Source organism: Calypte anna, chromosome 15, assembly GCF_003957555.1.
Source record: "Calypte anna isolate BGI_N300 chromosome 15, bCalAnn1_v1.p, whole genome shotgun sequence".
Lineage (NCBI taxonomy): Eukaryota > Metazoa > Chordata > Aves > Apodiformes > Trochilidae > Calypte > Calypte anna.
The window spans coordinates 2,281,898-2,301,173 of NC_044261.1; the positions used below are offsets into that span (position 1 = coordinate 2,281,898).

Consider the following 19,276-nt stretch of genomic DNA (forward strand, 5'->3'; position numbering starts at 1 on the left):
GGAAGAGGAAGAGGGAAAGGGAGAGGGAGAGGAGAGGAGAAAAGAGAAGAGGGAGAGGAAGAGGGAGAGGGGAGGAGAGGAAGAGGGCAGGACACGGGAGGGGAGCGAGAATGGGCGGGATGGGAACCTTGAGGGGACAGCGGGTGGAATGGGAGCTGTGAGGGGACAACGGGAGGGATGGGAGCTGTGAGGGGAGAGCGCGAGCTCTGAGGGGACAGGGGGTGGGATAGGAACCCTGAGGGGAGAGCGGGAGCAGTGAGGGGACAGCGGGCACTGTGAGGGGACAGTGAGCTCCAAGACCAACCCGGACACTTCCGTCCCTTTGTCGGCGTCGGGGGAGGAAGAGGAGCTGAGGGAAGGGGAGGCTGAGGAAGGGGCCGGGGGCAGCCTGAACACCTGTCTCCGAGGCTGTCCCCTGCGCTGAGGAAGGGGCCGCGTTCGGCGGGCAGTTTGTCCCCGCTGCTCCTCTCGCCCCGCCGGCAGCCCCAAGGCTGTGTGAGCCCGAGGGAAGGAGCGGGGCTCCCCCTCCCCGTAGCGTTGTGTGGCACCGAGCAGCTCCCGGCGCTGCCAGACATCCCACCCGCTCCTCCTCAGCCCGGTGCTCGGGGCAGCAATGCCGGAGCAGAGCCCGGGTAAGGAGGAGTGACAGCCCCGTTCAGCCCTGTGACAGCTTTGCAGTCCTTGAGCATGAGGATTGGCAATGCTTCCTCTGAACCTAAATATCTGCCTTGTTAAAAAGGATACTTCATCAGTCCATAATATGCATATTGGGTTTGGTTTTGCAGTGGTTATAAGATCTCTCGGCTGTAGGATTCCAGTCATTGCCATGGAATCAGACTGGTTTTAAGTAGAGGAGGATCTGTTCTAACACAGAGCCATGGATTCTGTGCTCAAAGTTTTTCCTGTCACCCCGTGTGCCCTGGTCACGGAGCTGCTGGATTCCTCCATTGACTTTGCATCCAATGCACACCTTGCAGTCTGCACTAATTTTGCAGTCAGAGATACTTTCTGAGTAGGTAACAGCAATCTCTGTTTAAAAAACATTGCCACTGAAAGGAGAGCTTCTTAAGGGCCGACATTATTATTCAAATTGATGCTGAGGATGATGTAAAGAAGGAAGCCTGTTCAACAGCACTTCACTGATCTTCCTACAACAACTTATATCAGCCTCATTATGCTGTTTATACAAAACACAGTAAGATGCCATCCCATTGGTATTACACTGCTAATTGGAACTACTACTTTCAGCAAGAAAAAGTAAGTTTTAAAGGACAAAATGGAAATCACCAGTATTCCTTTCTTTAACGAAGTCCACTGTAAATATCAATACAAATCCATTCTAACTTCTCCAACCATTTCATAGATTACAGTTAGCCATGGCTTTACTTTTACATTGCTGTTTTTCTGACAGGTTTTACAAATAAATATTGTGTTAACATAGTGAAAATGGACTGCATCTGATCTAAACACACCTAAAATGAATTCTAGGAAGGTTCAAGCCAAGGGTAGGGGGTGGTCAATGCAGGAAGACAATATAGCAACATAGGTTTGATCCTATAGGTTTGTGGCATTTGCTAAACTGGAGGCTTTCTCTAGAGTTTGATTACTAAGAAACTTTTTAACAAACACAAAATGTGTTTGTTATCACATTTTTTTTTAAAGTTTTTTTGTTAACACAGAATTTTTGAAGATATATGGTGAGAGGAGGCTGAAAAGTAAGAACAGACAGAAAACTTTGTGCCAGTAATGCTTCCATCTCTTCAGTAGACCAAAGATTCATTTCTCTTTTCTGTTCTTTTTTTCTGGTTCAGCAATAGGTAAGCCAAGAATGTCAGCAACAAATATCTCTGCTGTGATTTCCTCTGGAATTTCTTCTTCAGACAAAGCTGCTGCACCTGGAGAGCAGTAATAACAACAAAACACACACACTAGCAAGGTAAAAATGTCTTTCCAGATCAGTAAAATTTATAAGCAGCAGTATGTGGGTGGAATGCTTTTAAAGATGTATGAGGTAATAATGAAAAAGTACTGGTTTAGTGCCTTAATACTTTATGTGTTCATATCAGGGGGCAAATCTACAAGGCTGCAAGCCTTGCAGATGATCCCCACCACAGAAGGGTCAAGGGCCAAATGCATTCTGTTGATTTGACATGATTTTGGGATCCTAAAGAACCCAGGGATTTCAAAGTCAGTTTGCACTGGAAGGCAGGTCCCTTTGGGAGCCACACTTCTGCTGCATGCCCCACTGCCAAATGCCCTCACCAGATGCTGTTCTGGACTGGTGTGGACTGGGACATAAATTGTAGACAAACGCAGTCATTAGCAGCAGCTCCCCTGCAAGGGGCATCACTGCCTGGGTGAAACCAACACTGTAATTTGCATGTTGTAGGATTCCTTTTTTGCCATTGGACTTTGGCAGATAAACCTTCCAGTGTGTGTGTTTCTAATTTCAGTTCCAAGCCAGCAGGTGAACACCAGTGTAAGCTCGTCAGGTCCCAGTTGTCTTTCATTCTCCATTTATTTTCAAATACATCCAGTCAACTGATGCATGGATGAAGGACAATCTACAGCACTAGGACTATTTTTGCAATCCCATCTGAGTGGTTTCTGACAGCTCTTGGCCTAACGGGGTAATGGGTTTGCAATTTAAATTATTCTGCTGGGGAACTGAAGCAATCCTGCTTCTGCTCTGGGCAGAATTCTAATCCTGTACCTGAGGGATCACAGGTGTCCAGTTCAGAGCCCCCTCCCTCAGGACCCCTGCCCATCAGGGTGATCAGACACTGTGCCAGCTCGTCCTCTGTCATGTGCTCTCCTGTACACAATGAAGCAAAGACAGCCCTTTGGGTTACAGAATTTAGCACAAAAACTAGAAGGCAACTCGACCAAGGTCAGTGTACAAATGAAACAGGACAGTTTGAAGGAGGATTCCATGCCAAATGAAATGTGTGACCCCAGCACAAGAAGGTGCTGATCCTTGGGAAAATTTGTCTTGTGTTTTGTGTTTTGGGACAGAAGACATTCTGATCCAGATGGCTCTTCAGGCTATGTTGCACTTGCAGGGGCTTCAAGAATTCCTGGCACAGAACAGACCAGAGTCCATGTCACCTGTGCTCATGGCTGTAGCCATTTCCTCACAGAAGAGGAGGAAGGTGCAGGAAAGCTTTGATCTAGTACCCTGGAATAACCTGGACATAGCCCTCATTCTCAGTTAGTGGTTGGCTCATGCCCTGTAGCATAAAGTTATGGATCTGTTATGAAACTGTTCTATCTAATGTAGCTATTTATGGATGCTCACACCAGCCATATAAATAACCTCTCTCAAACTGGTCAAACCCTTGGTGCCCAAGGATCTTTGTTTTGCCAGGTGATGTGCGATGCAAAAAGGTATTTTTTACCTGCTTTAATTTAGTGTTTAACTGCACTGAATGCTCCCTACTTTTACAACAGGAGCAAGGCAATAGAAGTTTGTTATTTATCTCTTTATGGCATTGGTCAAAAGCCCATTTGTACGTGGCTTTACAGAGCTCCCTCTGATTCAGCTGAAGTAGACCATCCCTTATTTTTGGCCTTTCACACATGGATCCAGTCCAGGACTGACCAATTTCATCCTTTCCTCCTTGTCCCCCTCTTTATACCTCCTTTTGGGAGATTGTGTGACTGACTGGAAGGGAGAACAATGATTCAGACAAGGGTATACTGGAAGAAGGATACAATTTGCCAAAATCCATACTCATCACCTGACAGACGAGATACTTCAGGCCAGCAGAGATTTCCGGAGCACTAAAAGAAGCACAGCTGAGACAATAAATGTGATTATTCAATTTAAATTTCTAAGGCAGGTTGCTCCACATGCCTGCCCTGGTTACCAAGCTATAGTTCCAGATTAATTTTTTGCTGCAGTGAATACGTTCTGAAATTGAAAGCTGAACTAGCAGGCATAAAACTAATATTAGAAGGAGAAATAACTCACCTCTGCACTGAAGCAGCAACAGTAAGTCTCCTCTGTCAATAACTTTGTCTCCATTCTCATTATCATAACCAAGAACCTGAAATGCTTGCTCTATTTTCTTCATGGACAAGCCGAACACAGGTCGATGATTTATATAAAGTTTGATAAAATCCCCTAAATTGATTTCTGTCACTTGTTCCCCGGTATCCACATACTTGCTGAATTTTACTTCATTTATCATTTCTTCAATCTAAAGAACAAGGCAAAACAGATTGTTACAAGTTGTCTTTTTGAAAAGCACAGGGCCAGTTTCCCATCTCACGAATCCCAGTGTTCCATAACCGTGCACCTACTGGTACCACTGGTGCCACGACCATGTCCCAGTAATGAGCTGGTACTCAGCATCTGAGGGTGAACATGGCTAATTGTTACATGCTTGTTGTTACAATGATTTTGGGGGGTGAGGGGGGATAGCAGATATGCAGTAGTTTTGGATTTCCTCTACTTCCTCATGCTGAGCACTTGGTGACTTTGCAGCTGTTACTGGCACCTTTGTCACATCTGTGTCTCTGCTCTGACAGTGGGCAAGCAAACCACAAACCAGTAAATAAACCACCCAGCTGCAAAAGTACATGCATCAGAGCCCTGAGATAACCAGGGTGCACTCAGGACACAGACACCCTGGCTGGCAGCAGCACTGCTTCCCCCTCACTACCACCTGATGTGTGCCTGGTGCAGCCAAAACAGAAATGGGCTTGGGGGGAGCTGACACCCTGCACAGATGGATCCTCTGCTCTTCTCTGAGGGGAACAAGTGAGCACTGGTTGTGCTGGATCCTACTGTTTTCCTGACTCCTGGTGCTGTGTGGCAGCTGTTCAGATGCACGTCTGAGGGCAGGATTTGCTCCTTGCCTTCATTGTGCTCATCCTCCAAGAGTGTATCCCTTTGGAGATACATGGGCAGCAGAGAAATGCCAGGAGAATTCCCAGTGCCAACACATACCAAGCCTGCTGCTCCCCGGGAAGGGAAGCTGATGCAAGATCTCCCCAGGGAGGACTTTGCATTCAGCCTTGGGCCTTTGTCCTTGTGTCACAAGTTTTTCCACTGAATGAAGCCCGGGGAAAAGGGAAATCTCAGCTTTATATTTTTCCTGTAGCAAATGTCAGGCCAGGCAAGAGCAGTCATTTTCACTCAGCTCTGGCTGATCTGTGATTAGGTTTTATATCAGCCCCACTGAACTATAAAAGAAAAACACCAATTCCCCAAAGCTTTGCAAGTCAGCCCAAGCTGCCTTTTCTCCTTCCTGCTTCGCCTTTATTAAAACCCTCTAGAGGGAGATGAAATTTCCCTCTGGATTTTAATACTGTCCTGACTGCTCTGAAAAGCAGATCATAGATTGCCTGCTCTTATAACAGCTTAGCACCTCTGTTTCTATGCCTGAAACACTGTTGTAATTTTTATTTGGGGAGGGGGAAGGTTAACAGTTATTCTTTCAGAGACATTTCCTAGGGGAGTATATTCTCTCTGTCCCCAGGAGGCAGAAAGGTAATGAGCCAAGGAAAAGAGCTAACAAAGCACAAGGGGATAACACCACAGCTTGACCAAAGGGCAAAGCAGTCTCAGGCCAGGCAAACATTTGCTGGCTGTGGGGGCTCCAAAGCAAGCCTGTTAGGTGCTGGCTGTTGCAAAGGTCCTGCCTCCCATCTGCTGGCTCTCCTGGCAGAGTGTGTGGCCGTGGCACTGACTCACAGCACCACCCCAGCAGCCTGTGGGGTTCCTGTAGTGCAGCCATGTACCACCTCCCTTGGGACATCCCCTCCTGCCTTGAAGGGTGGTGCAAAGAGGTCGTTATTTAAATCTCCTTGCATCAGATCCAGTAATTTTTCTAATGTGCTTTAATTACCCTTATGCCAGATTACAACATTACAAATGAGGTTTGTATACAATACAAACAGCCTTGTAGAAACAGCCACAAAAGGGGAAGAAGCAACACCCTTATTAAATCAGTTGTCTTTGTCTGCTGTAAAATTTGAATCTAAAAAGCTCTTGAGAAATGTTTGATAGGAAGCTCTGCTGCTGCAACCTGAAAGGCAAGCTCAGAGACAGCTTCTGCAGAGTTTATCAGTTATGAAAGAGCTTTAAGTTCCATGGGAATAAAAGCTGCTGCTGTCTCCATCGAAAATCATTCTTCCATCAGTCCCAGGCAGAACAAGAAAAAGAGGCTCTGTCAATGTCCAAATGAGAGATTGCACAGAGCTGGGCATTCCCACCCATTCTGGTTGAGCCAACCTGGAGAGACTCAACTCCTGGCCCATCACCCATATGCTGCATGCAAAACAGTTCAACCAACACCTCTACAGAGTGGTGTCAGAGCACTCAACCTCCATCCAGAAGACCCTGAAGTCACCTTTTGGTGAATACTTCTAAATTGTGAGGCTCTGGATTTACTCAGCCTGCCCCTGTGGTTGCCCAGCTCTCTAGTGAGGAATAATTAGATTCAGAGGAATTTGCAGCCAGATTCTGACCACTACTAAAGTGATGCAAACCAAGTTAAATACACTGACACTCAGCAAAAATACTCTGGAGCCACCCAGCACAGCAGTGGTCAGAACCTGGCCCTCAGGACACTTGGTAAATGCTATCAGTCTTGCCTTTTTTTGTTGTTGTTTTAATGACAACAACAAAAACAAATGACTGACCTTTTCTTCTGATGGATAAAATCCCATTGCTCTCATTACAGAAGGAATTTCCTCCAAGGGAATATGTGTTGACACCTGTCTGGGCTCCTGTGTATCGATGCCATGGCTGAGCAGCTGTACATAGTAAAAATAATCTTCCAGTTCCTGTGAGGGATTCAAACAAGATACTGTAAAGCTTTAGTTACCAACAGGCATGGAAGGTAAGACTGCTTTTAAGGTTGATTAACAGGCATATCAGTGAGATTGTTGTTAAAAGCAAGCTGGGGAAAAAAAAATAAAGAAACATTAAAAAAAAGATTAAAGAAACATCAGGCCTGTATAAATGAACCTTACACTCCAAGCAGATGCTGCCAGTCAGCATCCATGGTGAGCATAATTACCCTGAAGAATTCTCCATCTCTGCCACCATCCAGTAGGCTGTAGAATGGGATCAAGTCCTCCCCACCCAGGGAAGCAATAGCATCCAAGGCACTGGCAGAAGCAGAGAAAAGAAGGTACAGGAAGGGGTCATGTGAGGAGAGATGTCATGTTTTCCTTTCTAGTCATTCTTCACAGACACTTTCAATAAATAAATAAAATCCCCAGGCCTTAGAATTCAGGAAAGAAAAGCATTGCCTTGAACCACGTATTATTTTATCATCAGCCTGCACTTCTACAGCATATTTCATACCCAGGTTTTACATACAATAGCACAGTGTGGGAATTAATTATTACTGAATGGTCCTCTTGTTTAGTGGAATGAGCACAGGGCTGGGAGCCAGGAGCTTTTCCATGGGCTTGAGCTTGGTGTCTGGCATTTAGCTTTTCTGCTTCCTTATAGAGACATTGAGGGAGATGAATTAGCTAGATCAGCGTTTTGAACATGCAGAGAGGGCTGGGGCTTGGTGTTTGCAAAAGCCACACAAAACAAAGCTCCCTGTTCCTTCATCTAACACATTCCTCCCCAGTAACTCACTGCAATCCATTACACTACTTCCCCTGCCGTGAGGGGTGACTGTGCTGCAGGTGCAGTCTACATTGAACTGGAAGTGTCTGAGTGCCACCTCTTTGTTTCAATTTTATAGGCAGCTGGAGCCAAAAGGATCTGTTTGGCTTGTGCAGATGAAAAAGGAAACCAAGCCTGGTAGCACAGCCAGGGTGTAGCATTGCCACATAACACCCCAGGCCTGGCAGCAAGGCTGCAGCTTCCACTCACACCTCTGCTGTGCTGCTTCCACTGTTTGTTTGGGTCTTTTTAGGGTTTGTTTTTGTTTTTGTTTTGTTTTTTCCAAGCTTCATGCTTTTTTTCATAATTAAGTTACTTGGGTATTAAACAGAGTGGAGATGCACGAGATGCCAGGAGCAGCAATAAAATGATAATTAGCTCATCAAGAGCTTCGCTCCCCAAACAAATTACACTGAATTTCTGTGTTGCCTGGACCCTGGCCAACCATTATAAAGAAGGATCATTTATATTCTATTGCCTTCCTTAAAACCTTGCTTGTGCTGACCCCCGACTGCTTAAGCCACACAAAGTGGAAAAGAAAATAAATAAGCCCATTGCTTTCCCATCCAGGTTTCCTTTGTTCTGGAACACAGAGGTGAGCTGGCTCGGCACCCTTTAAGCTCTCCTCAGAGCAAGCAATACCTGGAAGGAATGGTTCAAGCAGGACCAGCACTTGTCTTTACCATGAAGCTTTTGTCCTAGGAAGGTGTGGGGCAACGGTGCCTCTGCCCTGCACACTGCAAACAGCAGCTGTGAGCCTCAATGTGCAAAGAAGCCAAAATACATACACCCTGCCTGTGCCACCATCCCCACCTGGCAGGTGGGAGCATGAGTCTGGCAGTGCTGCCCAAGGGAGCTGGCCAAGGGAAATTGCACAATTTCAGAGAAAGGCAGGAGAAACCTAAGAGGGTTTATCACCAACACTCCTGGCCAGAGCCTGGAAATCCTGGTTTGCAAAAGCAGCCTTCACTCCTCCAGCCACCCCATTTACTGCAGTCCATTTACTCATGTAAGCAAAGCTTTATGGGATTAAGGTGGCTTGTCCTAAATCCAGTCTTCAAATGCAGAGGGGATTTCCCAGCAAATGCTGGCCTATCCCATTTGGAGAGCAGGGATGTTTGGATCAGTATCTGACCCATATGCTCCTCCTGCAGCCAGAGCTGCTCCTCTGATCCCTGGACTAACCCTGACAATCCCCCAGCACACCAGCCTGGCCCTCACAAGCACTACAAAATCCTCTGCTCATTTTCTTACCATTTGGGCACCATTTCCCAAACTGGAGGATTTTTGTAGGCACTTTGGCCACCACCTATGAGGCCTGGTGGCCTAACCCCTGCTGTGGACCATGGGGCTACATCACACAGAGGGCAGCAAAGCCCCCCCAAAAGTAAGTCCCTCCTGGCTCAGCCACCACCCCACACAGCTACATGGGGTCAGACAGGTCACTGCAATCCAGGCTGACCCCACTGCCATGCCAACATCCCCAATGTGGCACAGCCCCACCTTGCTGGGTCTGCAGGACATAGCCAAAGGCTTTTGGAGAGCCAGTGCCACCACAGGGCATAAGGCTCCACTGCTCAGAAACCCAGTTACAGGCCAGGAGTCCAGGAGCTGGCAGCCCCCAGGGGTCAGCAGAGATGCTGCCATTCTCATCTCATGCTCCTCTCAGCACATGCTGGGTCTCCTCCTCACAAGAAGGTTGAGACCCAGGCTCCACCACATGAGCTCCAGATGTGGTTGGTTGCCCTGGTTATGGGTCTGGTGTTGTGGAAGGAGAGATAAGCTGCAGGGCTTTGTCACCTGCCCTGAAAGGACCCGTGCTCAAGAGAGCCCTGCACAGTTACCTCAGCAGTGCAAAACTGCCCTGTCCACCAGGGTAAGCCCCAATCTCAGGGGAAATGCTGGGGAACATTTGTGTCATTTGTTGGCCAAGCAGCTGTGGAAAGCTGTGACAAGACCCCTTTCTCCTCCCTGCAGTACTCACTTTAGGTTGACCTCCCATTTCATGACAGTACAGTCCTTCCCCCCTGCTGTCAAGAGGCAGTGTCCATCGTAGGAGGCAGCAAGCTCAGAGGCACCATCTGGGTGGCAAATGAAAGCTGAGGACTTGTGGGGGTTGCCATCAACAGGCAAAATCTGCAAGCCCACCTGTAAGGAAAAAGGGAGCCTGGGAGGCCTGGAGGTCCCACTGGAGAGCTGCAAGTCCCATGGGAAGGCTTCATCATCCTCCCAGGAGCTCAGCTAAGGCATGACCAACCCACACAGGGTTCTGCCTCAAGTGGAATTCTCTCAGAGACCATCTCCAAGAGTGGGTGTGTGGGGCTCCATACCTTGTCCTTTGCAATGTATGCCAGGTAGTGTCGCTGGGGCTCTGCAGTGTTTGTTGTTGGGAGGATTTGTATCTTCTCCAATGGGAAGCCATATGTTGGTCCCAAAAGGGTCTTTCTAAAAGCAAACAACATTTTCATTCATTCTAGGGCTCACAAAATGTTTGTCTGGACAGCTGCTGGGCACAAAGATGGGTAGATATGAGGAGATGTGGTGAGCACAAAGGCTCTCCTGCCTGAGAGGACAGAATAGGACTGGGTCTCCAGCTAGAAGGGACTCAGAGAGGAATGTAGGGCTCAGGGGTCTCTCAGCCCTTCTGCTCTGCTCATGGGGGCTCCTGTCACTTTGCCTGATGCTGGACAGACCAAGACCCACCAGCAGCCACAACCCTACTAGAGGACACACTAGTGAACAGCAGGGTGGACACAAGGATGGAGCAGCCTGGTGGCCTTAGAGTCACAGAGGGGAAAAACACATGCTGATGGGGTGGGAGTAGAACAAGAAAGTAGACAGAGGAGAACAGAATCAGGCTGAGGAGGGGGCAGGCAGTGGCAGGCATGGACACCTCTACCTGCACATTTTGGTTGTCGTGTTGTAGAGCTTCATTTTGTAGTGGTTGTTGGCAGTGAGGATAAAGGACTCGTTGCTGAGCTGTGGGTACCAGGCCATGCACAGGGGCACAGCAACCTGCTCCACACGGTCCCTGTGCAAGACCACCAAGTGGTCCTTGCTGCTGCTGTTCAGGTCATACTCAACCTGGAGGGAAGACAAGGAAACACAGCAGCTCCCCTGGGGTCTGCCAGCACCCAGGACCTTGCAGATTAACTGGATCTAGCACCTCTGTCACCAGGCAGGGTGAGCTGCTTTCAGCAGCAGAGCCTCAGCCATGGGCAGATCTTCCCTGAGACCAGGCTGAGGAACAACTCCCCCATGGGGAGAGGGTTAGGAGCTGCAGAACCAAAGAATGAGTCTCCCTTGATGCCCTTGTCTAGGTCCCCACTTCAACCCCAAAGCCCCAAAGCCTTTAGACCCTCACATGGACCTACCAGCTGCCTGTCCTCCCCAAGGCTCAGGAGCCTGGGCTCGTTGCTGTCTAACTGGACCCCAAAGAGGATGTTCCTGATGGGTTTGTAGTGGGAGTGCATCCCTGCTAGGTGTTCCCAGCATCTGCTCCCATTTTCCAGGACACTCTTGTAAACAGTCACTGCGTATTTCTCATCCTGGAATGACAGCACAAAGGTCAATGAGCTACAGTTCCCATGCACGTCCCCTGGCTGGCAAACCCCAACCCAAACCAGTCTGGGGTTCTGTGATACGAAGCACCCAGGGAGGGACATTGCAGGATCATAGATCCACAGAGGATGGCCAGAAATTCCCACCAAAAGCCAGAGGGGGGAAAAAAAAACCCAAAACTTACAGCAGTTGCAAAGTACTCTGAATCATGGGAGAAGCTGATGTGAGTTACAGGACCATGTGAGAACTTGAACTCTTTGCAGCTGGACTGAAGGGAAATGGCATCGAGGACATGAACAGTCCCATCAGTAAAACCAGCAGCCAGAAAATAACCTGAAAAGCATGGCAGAAAACTCTCAGGACACCATCACTCCTCCCAGGAAGCCCAATGCTCGGCACACGGGGAGGTCACAAGGCCAGGATACCTTCAGGGTCATAGGACAAGCACTGGATGCCAGCATGGGTGAATATCCTGCTAACCAGGTACCTGGTCTGTTGGTAGTCCCACACCTTCAGCACCCCACAGTGACTCCCCACAGCAACCAGTGCCCTTCTGGGGTGGCAGGTGATGGCATTCACAGCTTTCTTTGCTTCTTCCATGACTTTTTCAAAGGTTCCCGTCTCTGTTGCAACATGGAACACGGTTGCATCAGAGGTTGAGAGGATAAAGTTCCTGTTTAGTGGGAGAGAAACAGAATTTGATGAATCAGGCTAGCTGGCTCCTGTCCCTCTGAGCAATATTACACATCAGTCTCTTTTTGGCAGCTTAGGTTGGACAATCTCTTATATTTTGTGCTGTGCAATATGTAAACACTTCTTGACCTGGAAGGCAGGTGGCACTTTGTATTCATGACCTGGTAAATCTCCACGGGAAGACACTGGAGCCAGTTCCATTTTCTACTTGGCCAGGCAAGCCAGAAGATGAGTGACATCTGGGGAGCTTGTGCCGTTTGCAAGTCACTGGTGTGTGAGATGGACAAATGAGCAATTGAAGAGCCTCTGAATAGCCTTTTCACATGTCTCCATGCCACCATTCACTGTGGCTCCATGCTGCCTGTGCTGCCATGGACAAAGTCAGAGGATGGATTCAGTCTCTGCTGCAGACAGTGTCTGTCTGTCTGTCTGCTCGTCCTCGCAGCAGAAAGGGTCCCACTGCATAATCCATGATGTGCAAAGCAGATGTCTGAATAATTATGCACATTACAGAACAAATATCTTCAGTCTGCCTTCACTCTGCCCTTCAGCCAGACCTGTTCCCACCAGCCTGGTGACACCAGCAGGCTCAAGGCTTCCTTTGGTTTTTCCAGAGCAGCTGCAAGTGGCAGGAGGGGCAGCAGTAACCCAGGGAGAGGGACAAGACAAGAGAGACCAAAAGAGAAAACCAACCCATTCCCTAGGGTGCATCTCTGGGCTGGAGAAGAACCTGTTCCACAGGGCTTTTTGGAAAAAGACATAGAGCTGGCAGGCTGGATGGAGCCACAGAGCAGCTTCATGTGGCCTGCAGACTGCCTGTAAATCCTCAGGCACAGCTACGTTGCTCCGAGGGACAGAGAGAGTCAGTGACCAGGTTGGGAATGTCCCAATCTCCTGAGTCCATGTGGCACAACCCCATCACCCCTGGGGCAGTCCCTGCATCCTCACTGCCCTGATTAGCTTGCCCTGCCATGATAAGCTCTATCTGCAAATAGCCATGGACAGGAGGGACTTAAGGGGGGGATTAAGGGGCCAAGCAGGAGCTGGAGGCTCAGCATTAGCACTGGGTATGTGACCAAGGAGCTGCCTGCCCCAGGTCCAGCTGATCATCCCTGTGCCTGCACCAAGGCATCACAGCAGCTTCAGAATTTAAGGTGTGCTGGGGCCCAGCTGGATTTTGGTGGCCACTGGGAGCTGTGCAGGCAAAGGGAGGCCAGGAGACACCTCCTGCTTGTCCTCTGGTGGGCAGGTGGGACAAATACCCCAAGTGAAACTCTGCAGATAAGGGGCATAAAGGGACATGTTCCCTCCCTGTCCTGCCCAGAATTCTGGGCACAGGGTTGAAACCTGCCCTAGCAAAGCTTTCAGCTGACCATCTCCCCAGTTTTCAACCTGCAAGACCAATGCAGGAGAAAATCTGGGTTTAGAAAGGGGCGCTCACCTGGTGAGGAAGGGCTGGGTGCTGGGGGGAGAGGCTGGGGAGGCACCAGGAGGATCAGGAGGAGTTTTGCAAAAGGAGATGGAGCGAATGGCACCCACAGTGCTGTGGCTGTAGCTGGTGAGAAGCTGCAGTTGCCCATCATAGAATTTCACCTCACCTTTCCCATCACCTGTTACTATGCAGCTGCAAGGAAGGGAAAGGTTTCCATCAACACCCTGGCAGCTCCCAAATATTTCTTGAGTAGCACCCTTGGGCAGAAACAAACCTCTTCCCCTTTTCTCTGCTCAAGAGCATGAGGACAGTCCCATCCCCGTGTGCAGGGGGAAAGCCCAGGGCTGGGCTGAAACCACCCGGCTCTACTGTGACCCTGCCACTGTCCCCAGAGCTGTCAGGGCGTTCGGTGGCTGTCTGCTCCCTCTGCCGGTAAAGGCCAGGAGGCTGAGCCAGAGACAGCCCCCATTCTCCATCACTTGCAAAGCCCGGATCACTTCATCACGAGTTTTCAATATTTTTTTTTTTCCCTCCCCAGCCTAATTGCTGGAAAAAGCTGGAGCAGCAGCTCATAACTCAGCAGCACTTTCCTGCCTGATGTCCCTGGTCTTCACTCCTTGCCAAGTGACTGAAAACTGCAGCACATGGCCACAGCTCATCTGGAGCTCTGCCTTTCCTATGCCTGAGATCCCTGAGGACTGCACCCACAGCTACTGAAACATCCCTGCCCTTACCTCTCCACCACCTGCAGCACGGTGAGTTTGTTCTCCTGCAGTGGCACCACCTTGGTGGCCTCCATCCTGTGTGGCTTGGGCTGCAGCTCCTTGGAAGGGGTGCGAGGAGCAACCTTGTCCCACACCACCAGCTTCCCAGCAGAGGTGCCTGTCAGAGCTTGGGAGTTGTTAAAATGAAAAACTGACTGACTGAAGTGTCCCACCACGCTGCTGAAGGTCTGCAGAGAGAGTGGTGAGGCTGTGTGTTTGTCCTGGCTGCTGGCTCATCCCTCCTCAAGCAGAGAGGTTCCCTGCTTGGTCCCTCCATGTGACATTCCCTCCCTCTCCCATGGAAAGAACCCCTGGAGAAGATGCAATGGGGCACCACTGGGAGAAGGAGCCCCTCTTGGCCTCAGCTCAGGACACCCTGGTTTGTCCCTTCAGGAGAGTGAGGGGGACCAGCTGGGGACATGGCCACTGTGCTTAAGGGGATGGGAAGGGACAGTGCTGTGGTTCCCCCTGTGCTCACCTGCTTGCTCAGGAGTGGGGCTGCATACTGCAAACCAGCATCACCCTGGGGAGAGCAGAGAAAACATCCAGAACATGGGGAAAACGTTGGACTCTTCTCTGCAGTGCCAGCACCTCCCCTCCCCATCGTCTGGGCACTGGTCCTGAGCCATGGTGACCCAAGGAGGGCTCCTGGGGCAGAATGGCTCCAAGATCTTCCAGAGAGCACAAAAACCCCTCTCCCTCCACCTGCTTCTCTCCCAAAAGCTGCTGATCTTGGGGAAGGGCAAGGGCAAGGGCAGCCCCCAGTGATGGGCAACCATCTGGCCCTACAGTCCATGCTTTTTCACAAGCATGGAACTCCCTGTGCCCTCTTCAAACCCTCTGAGAACCTGTTGGGCACCAGAAATATAACAACAAATACAACTGCTTACCCACAGGTAAAATATCACCCGGGTTCTGCTGTTGCTGAGGAACTCATAGGGATTTTGAGGGTTAAAAATGACATAATCCTGAAATTAAAAGGTGAGAATCCCATTAGCACCAAGCTGAGCAATGTTTCTGCTGCTGCTGCTTTCATGCAGAACATCTGCTGCTTATCTAAAACCCACTTCACCTCCTGCACTGAGCTCAACACAGGGGCCAAATTCCCTCTAAACCACCTGAGCTGTGCTCTCCCCTCCACCAGTGGGGCTGGGGGCTTCTCCTGCCCCAGCAGTGCTGTGGTGGAGAGGAGCAGCAGGGATGGGAGGGGATCCTGCCTCCTATCTCCAGCTGACAACCACCAGCAGCCCCGTGCTGGATGTGGACAGGGGGGCTGCAGGTGAGGAAGGGGGTGCCCAGTCCAGCCCAGTCCCACTCCTCTGCACCCCTCACTCACCTGATACCCAAACTCTGGGCTCAGCTCCGTGCTGCAGATGGGTTTCTCTGTGGCAGAAGTCCAGTTCCAAACACAAACTTTCTGGCAGAGAAAAGAAAACCCAATCACGCCCCATTTGTGGGACATTTGTGGTTTTCTGGGAGCCAGGTGAACCCCATTCCCTCCAGCTGCAGGGGTTGGGAGGTACAAGAGACTGGAGCAGAATAAAGCCAGCAGGAAGGGTAATTTCAGGAAATAATGCTAGAAATAACTTCAAAAAAAGCACATTGGAGTCAGAAGGTTTTGTCCCAACTTGAGATCCATTTCTCAACTCCACAGCTTTCACTTTAATGAAATCCAGGTCTGTCTTCCAATGGCTCTGCAAAAACAAGCCCCTCTCCACCTCTCTCTTGCTCTCCCCACCCAAATTCTCCCTTCCCCACAGGGATCTTTCCTGCAAGGCTACAAAAAGAGGAGATGTTTCCTTTACCTGCACTGCCCCAGCACTGATGGTTGCCAAATACTTTGCATCCTGGGAAAAGGCAACAGCAGTGGCCCCATCCTCTGGGTGGCTCTCAAAGATGGTGTGCACGGGGATCCTACAAAGCAAAGGGGACTTGAGAATGATGAAGGCCTTGGTTCACTTTTGGACACTTAACCCCATCCCCAGGTTATTCCCATTTCACTCCCAGCTGAGGCTGGAGTCACTGGACATACAAAATTCCCAAGGAGGAAATTCCTGGGATCTTACCCAGAGTAGGAGTCCCACACAATGATCAGAGGACGTGGCCCCCGGTCAGCGGTTGCCACCCAGCGCCTGTCTTCACTCACACACAGACAGGAGATGACATTCATGTGGCCCTGGAGAAAGGGAAGCAGCAAGGTGCCCCAGAGGCTCTAGACCTGGTTAAAGCTTTCATCCAACTGCCTTCCTCAGGAGCTCTCCTCATCTTCCTCCCAAGGATCCTCCACTCCCACCCTTACAGCCACTCTTGTGTTTCATTTTTCACAGGCTCTTCTGAGCCCATCACCCCAACCCTGTCCCTTGCTCTGCCTGTGGGTCCCCAGTGTCACCACTGCTGCAGTCCAACACAAAGCACCTCCCACCAAAAGATTTTGGGAATGGTAACTGCATGGGAGCAGAAGGATGCATCCCATGGCATGGGCTGCTCTTTGACTCAGTTATAGGTGACCCCTGAGCACCTTCATACCACAAATGTTTGGAACACCCACAGACCATGGAGCACTCCAGCTGTGAGCACCCAGAGGACATAGATAGAGGGACAGAGTTCAGGAGAAGGAGAAGAGGGAGATGTGCCAGACCTGCAGGTGGTGCTGCCTGTTCCTCAGGACATCGTGGATGACTGCAGTGTGGGAAGAGATGTAGAGGAGCACCCGGTCCTCCCCATCCATCAGGCTGTGCACAGCCAGGCTGCTGTTGTAGCCCAACACCCAGGAGAGGCTCTGCAGGAAGAGACAGAACTTTCATCCTTAACTCTCAGTGGCCAGGACTAAAAAGCCACAAAAAGTCTCTGGGGTGATGGGGGACAGCAGGACAGGAGAAGATGGTTGCACCATGCCCACTGGTACTAACAAGAGGGTGTAGGTTGGTCTGCCTCTCCTGGAAGAGCATCCCTGGGGTGGCTGCCAACACCAAGCTTGCAGAGCCATCGTGCTGCTCATCCTCCTCACTCCTCTGCTGTGTCTCCTGCTCCACACAGCCTGAGGGGGGGCTGGGCAGTGCTGGAGGAGGTCCGGGAGGGGCAGCATCCTCCTGATGTGTTCTCCCAGCAGTGTCTTCTCCCAGAGCAGTCCTCAAGGTCGTGTCTTCCATCTTGACTTCACTTGGCCCATCCAGCTGCACCTTCACCCTCTTCCTGGGAGCTGGGGCATGGAGAAGCCCTGAAATCCTTCCACCCCCAGGGTCTGGCTGCACAGTAACCTGGAATTTGGTACAGCAGGAGAAAAGAGAATCTGTGAAGATAAGAAATGAGTCCCAGAGCCCCTTTTTCAGCTCCAGTGATGCTCCTGCCCAGCCCAAGCACACCCCGCACCACCTGGATGAGCCCCAGCTCCCTCCCTCTGCCCACAGGTACAGGGACACTGCCCCTCAGGTGGGATTTTGTCCCCATAAGCAGGACTGCTCCCAGGTGGCACCTGGATCCTCTCCAGCTCCCCCAGCTCTGTGGATCTGGGTTTGAGCCAACATCAAGACCTTGCACACAGAAATCTCTTGTGGGAGTGGGGAGGGGCCCCTGGCAGCAGGACAGACACTCAGGGACAGACAGGGCCCACGAGTCCCACCAGGGTCACCTCAGAGCTGCTCCTGAACCCCTCTCCAGGCCTCAGTGCCTCCCCAAATGTCCTGTCCCCCCCTCGCTGGGGACCTCAGGGCTCACCCTCACACCAAGTCCTGCTTCTGTTTGCTTGATCCGACTGTTCCCAGGCAACGGCTGCGCCAACGGCTGCGCCAGGGACAGCCCAGAGAGCAACAGGGACAGAGCAGGGAGAGGAGCAAGGACCCTCCTGATCCCCACGGGCTGCTGGGGCACCCTCCTGATCCCCACGGGCTGCTGGGGCACCCTCCTGATCCCCACAGGCTGCTGGGGGATCCTCCTGGTCCCTCCCCATGGGCTGCTGGGGGACCCTCCTGGTCCCCACAGGCTGCTGGAGCCCCTGCCCAAAGCAGGGACATGGTGACTTGGGGTGGGGAGGGGACATTCAGCCCTTCACCCTGCACCAATCCTGCTGGTGGCACTGGCAACCCCACCGTGGCATCATCAGAGCACTCTGGGACTGAACCCTCACCCTGCCTGGGGAACGGGATGAGGTCTTCACCCAATGCCCCCCACCAGGGGGTTGTGGGCAGCTTCACAGGGAACCCTGTTCCCAGAGAGCACTCCAAGCTGTTGCCACCACAGATAATCAGCTCTAAGTGCTCCCCACTGTTGGCTTCAGCCTTGCTGCTAAGCTCCAATAATAACAATTTCTAAATCTAATTTGTTTTTCCTTCTGCCCAGCAAGAGCTTCCTGCCCTGCTGGGAGAAGAAAGGAGTTTTATTATCAGCTCAAATTATCTGCTCAACCTGAAGAGGCTGTGCAGAGGTGGGGTGTCAGAGCGTGGCTGCTCCCAACTCCTCCTCTGTGGCGCTGTGTGCTGCTTTGAATCCAGGGAATTTTATGGCTTCAGGAGCAGGGATTTGGTCCTTGATCCCCATCTCTGCTGGGTGCAGCCTTGCTCAGTGCCTGCACATCAAGCTTGTTCAGACACAGTGCTTCTCCCACCAGGCAACTTCCAGTCCACATTCCTTGATCATAAAGGGCACAGGGAGCCATCTCTGCTCTCCAGCACGAAAATCCTGTTTATTCCACCTGAGAGCAGCTTTTCTCCTCCAGTCCTGCAGCAGAGGTGTGAGTGTGGTCTAAGAAAGCTCAAACCTCACCCTCCCCACAGCAAGTTTTGCAACATAATCCGGGTTTGTTGTTGGGATCGTTGAACCTGTTCCAGTCAGGACACCCAACCAGAGGGGCTGGGGACACAGTTAGGTCAGAGAACACTTCTACAAAAGCCTCACAGAGCTGAGAGCCACCTGAAACATGCAGACACCCTCCATGCTGAAAGGGAAACGAGGTCCCTGAGAGCAGAGAATTCCCCCAGATACTTGGCTGACAGGGCTGGACTGACCCCAACCTCATTTCCAGAGCAGTACAGAAAGCAGGGACTTTTTAGATCATTTCATCCCAGGAGGCACAAACACAAAGACCTGGAAGGAGGCATCTCGGGAGCTTTTTTTCTTCTCCTGGCCTGGTATCCAGACCCAGATTCAGCTGCAGCTTGGGTAAAAGCCAACCACAGCTGGGACACCTGGACACAT

At 50.8% G+C, this 19,276-nt stretch overlaps 1 protein-coding gene across 1 annotated transcript; it reads right to left on the reverse strand.

The window, feature by feature from the left end:
- Positions 1 to 1,406: 1,406 nt before the first annotated feature.
- On the reverse strand, positions 1,407 to 17,371 carry WDR66 (WD repeat domain 66). The gene is given in 21 exon segments (XM_008494274.2): positions 1,407 to 1,800; positions 1,802 to 1,895; positions 2,714 to 2,815; positions 3,974 to 4,202; positions 6,652 to 6,795; positions 7,032 to 7,122; positions 9,621 to 9,784; positions 9,967 to 10,081; positions 10,536 to 10,720; positions 11,011 to 11,184; positions 11,382 to 11,530; positions 11,623 to 11,870; positions 13,332 to 13,514; positions 14,057 to 14,274; positions 14,565 to 14,609; positions 14,977 to 15,054; positions 15,423 to 15,503; positions 15,892 to 16,000; positions 16,153 to 16,262; positions 16,725 to 16,865; positions 16,996 to 17,371. Coding segments are annotated over 21 exon segments (2,940 nt in total). The 5' UTR covers positions 17,236 to 17,371; the 3' UTR covers positions 1,407 to 1,760.
- Between the last annotated feature and the right edge of the window lie 1,905 nt (positions 17,372 to 19,276).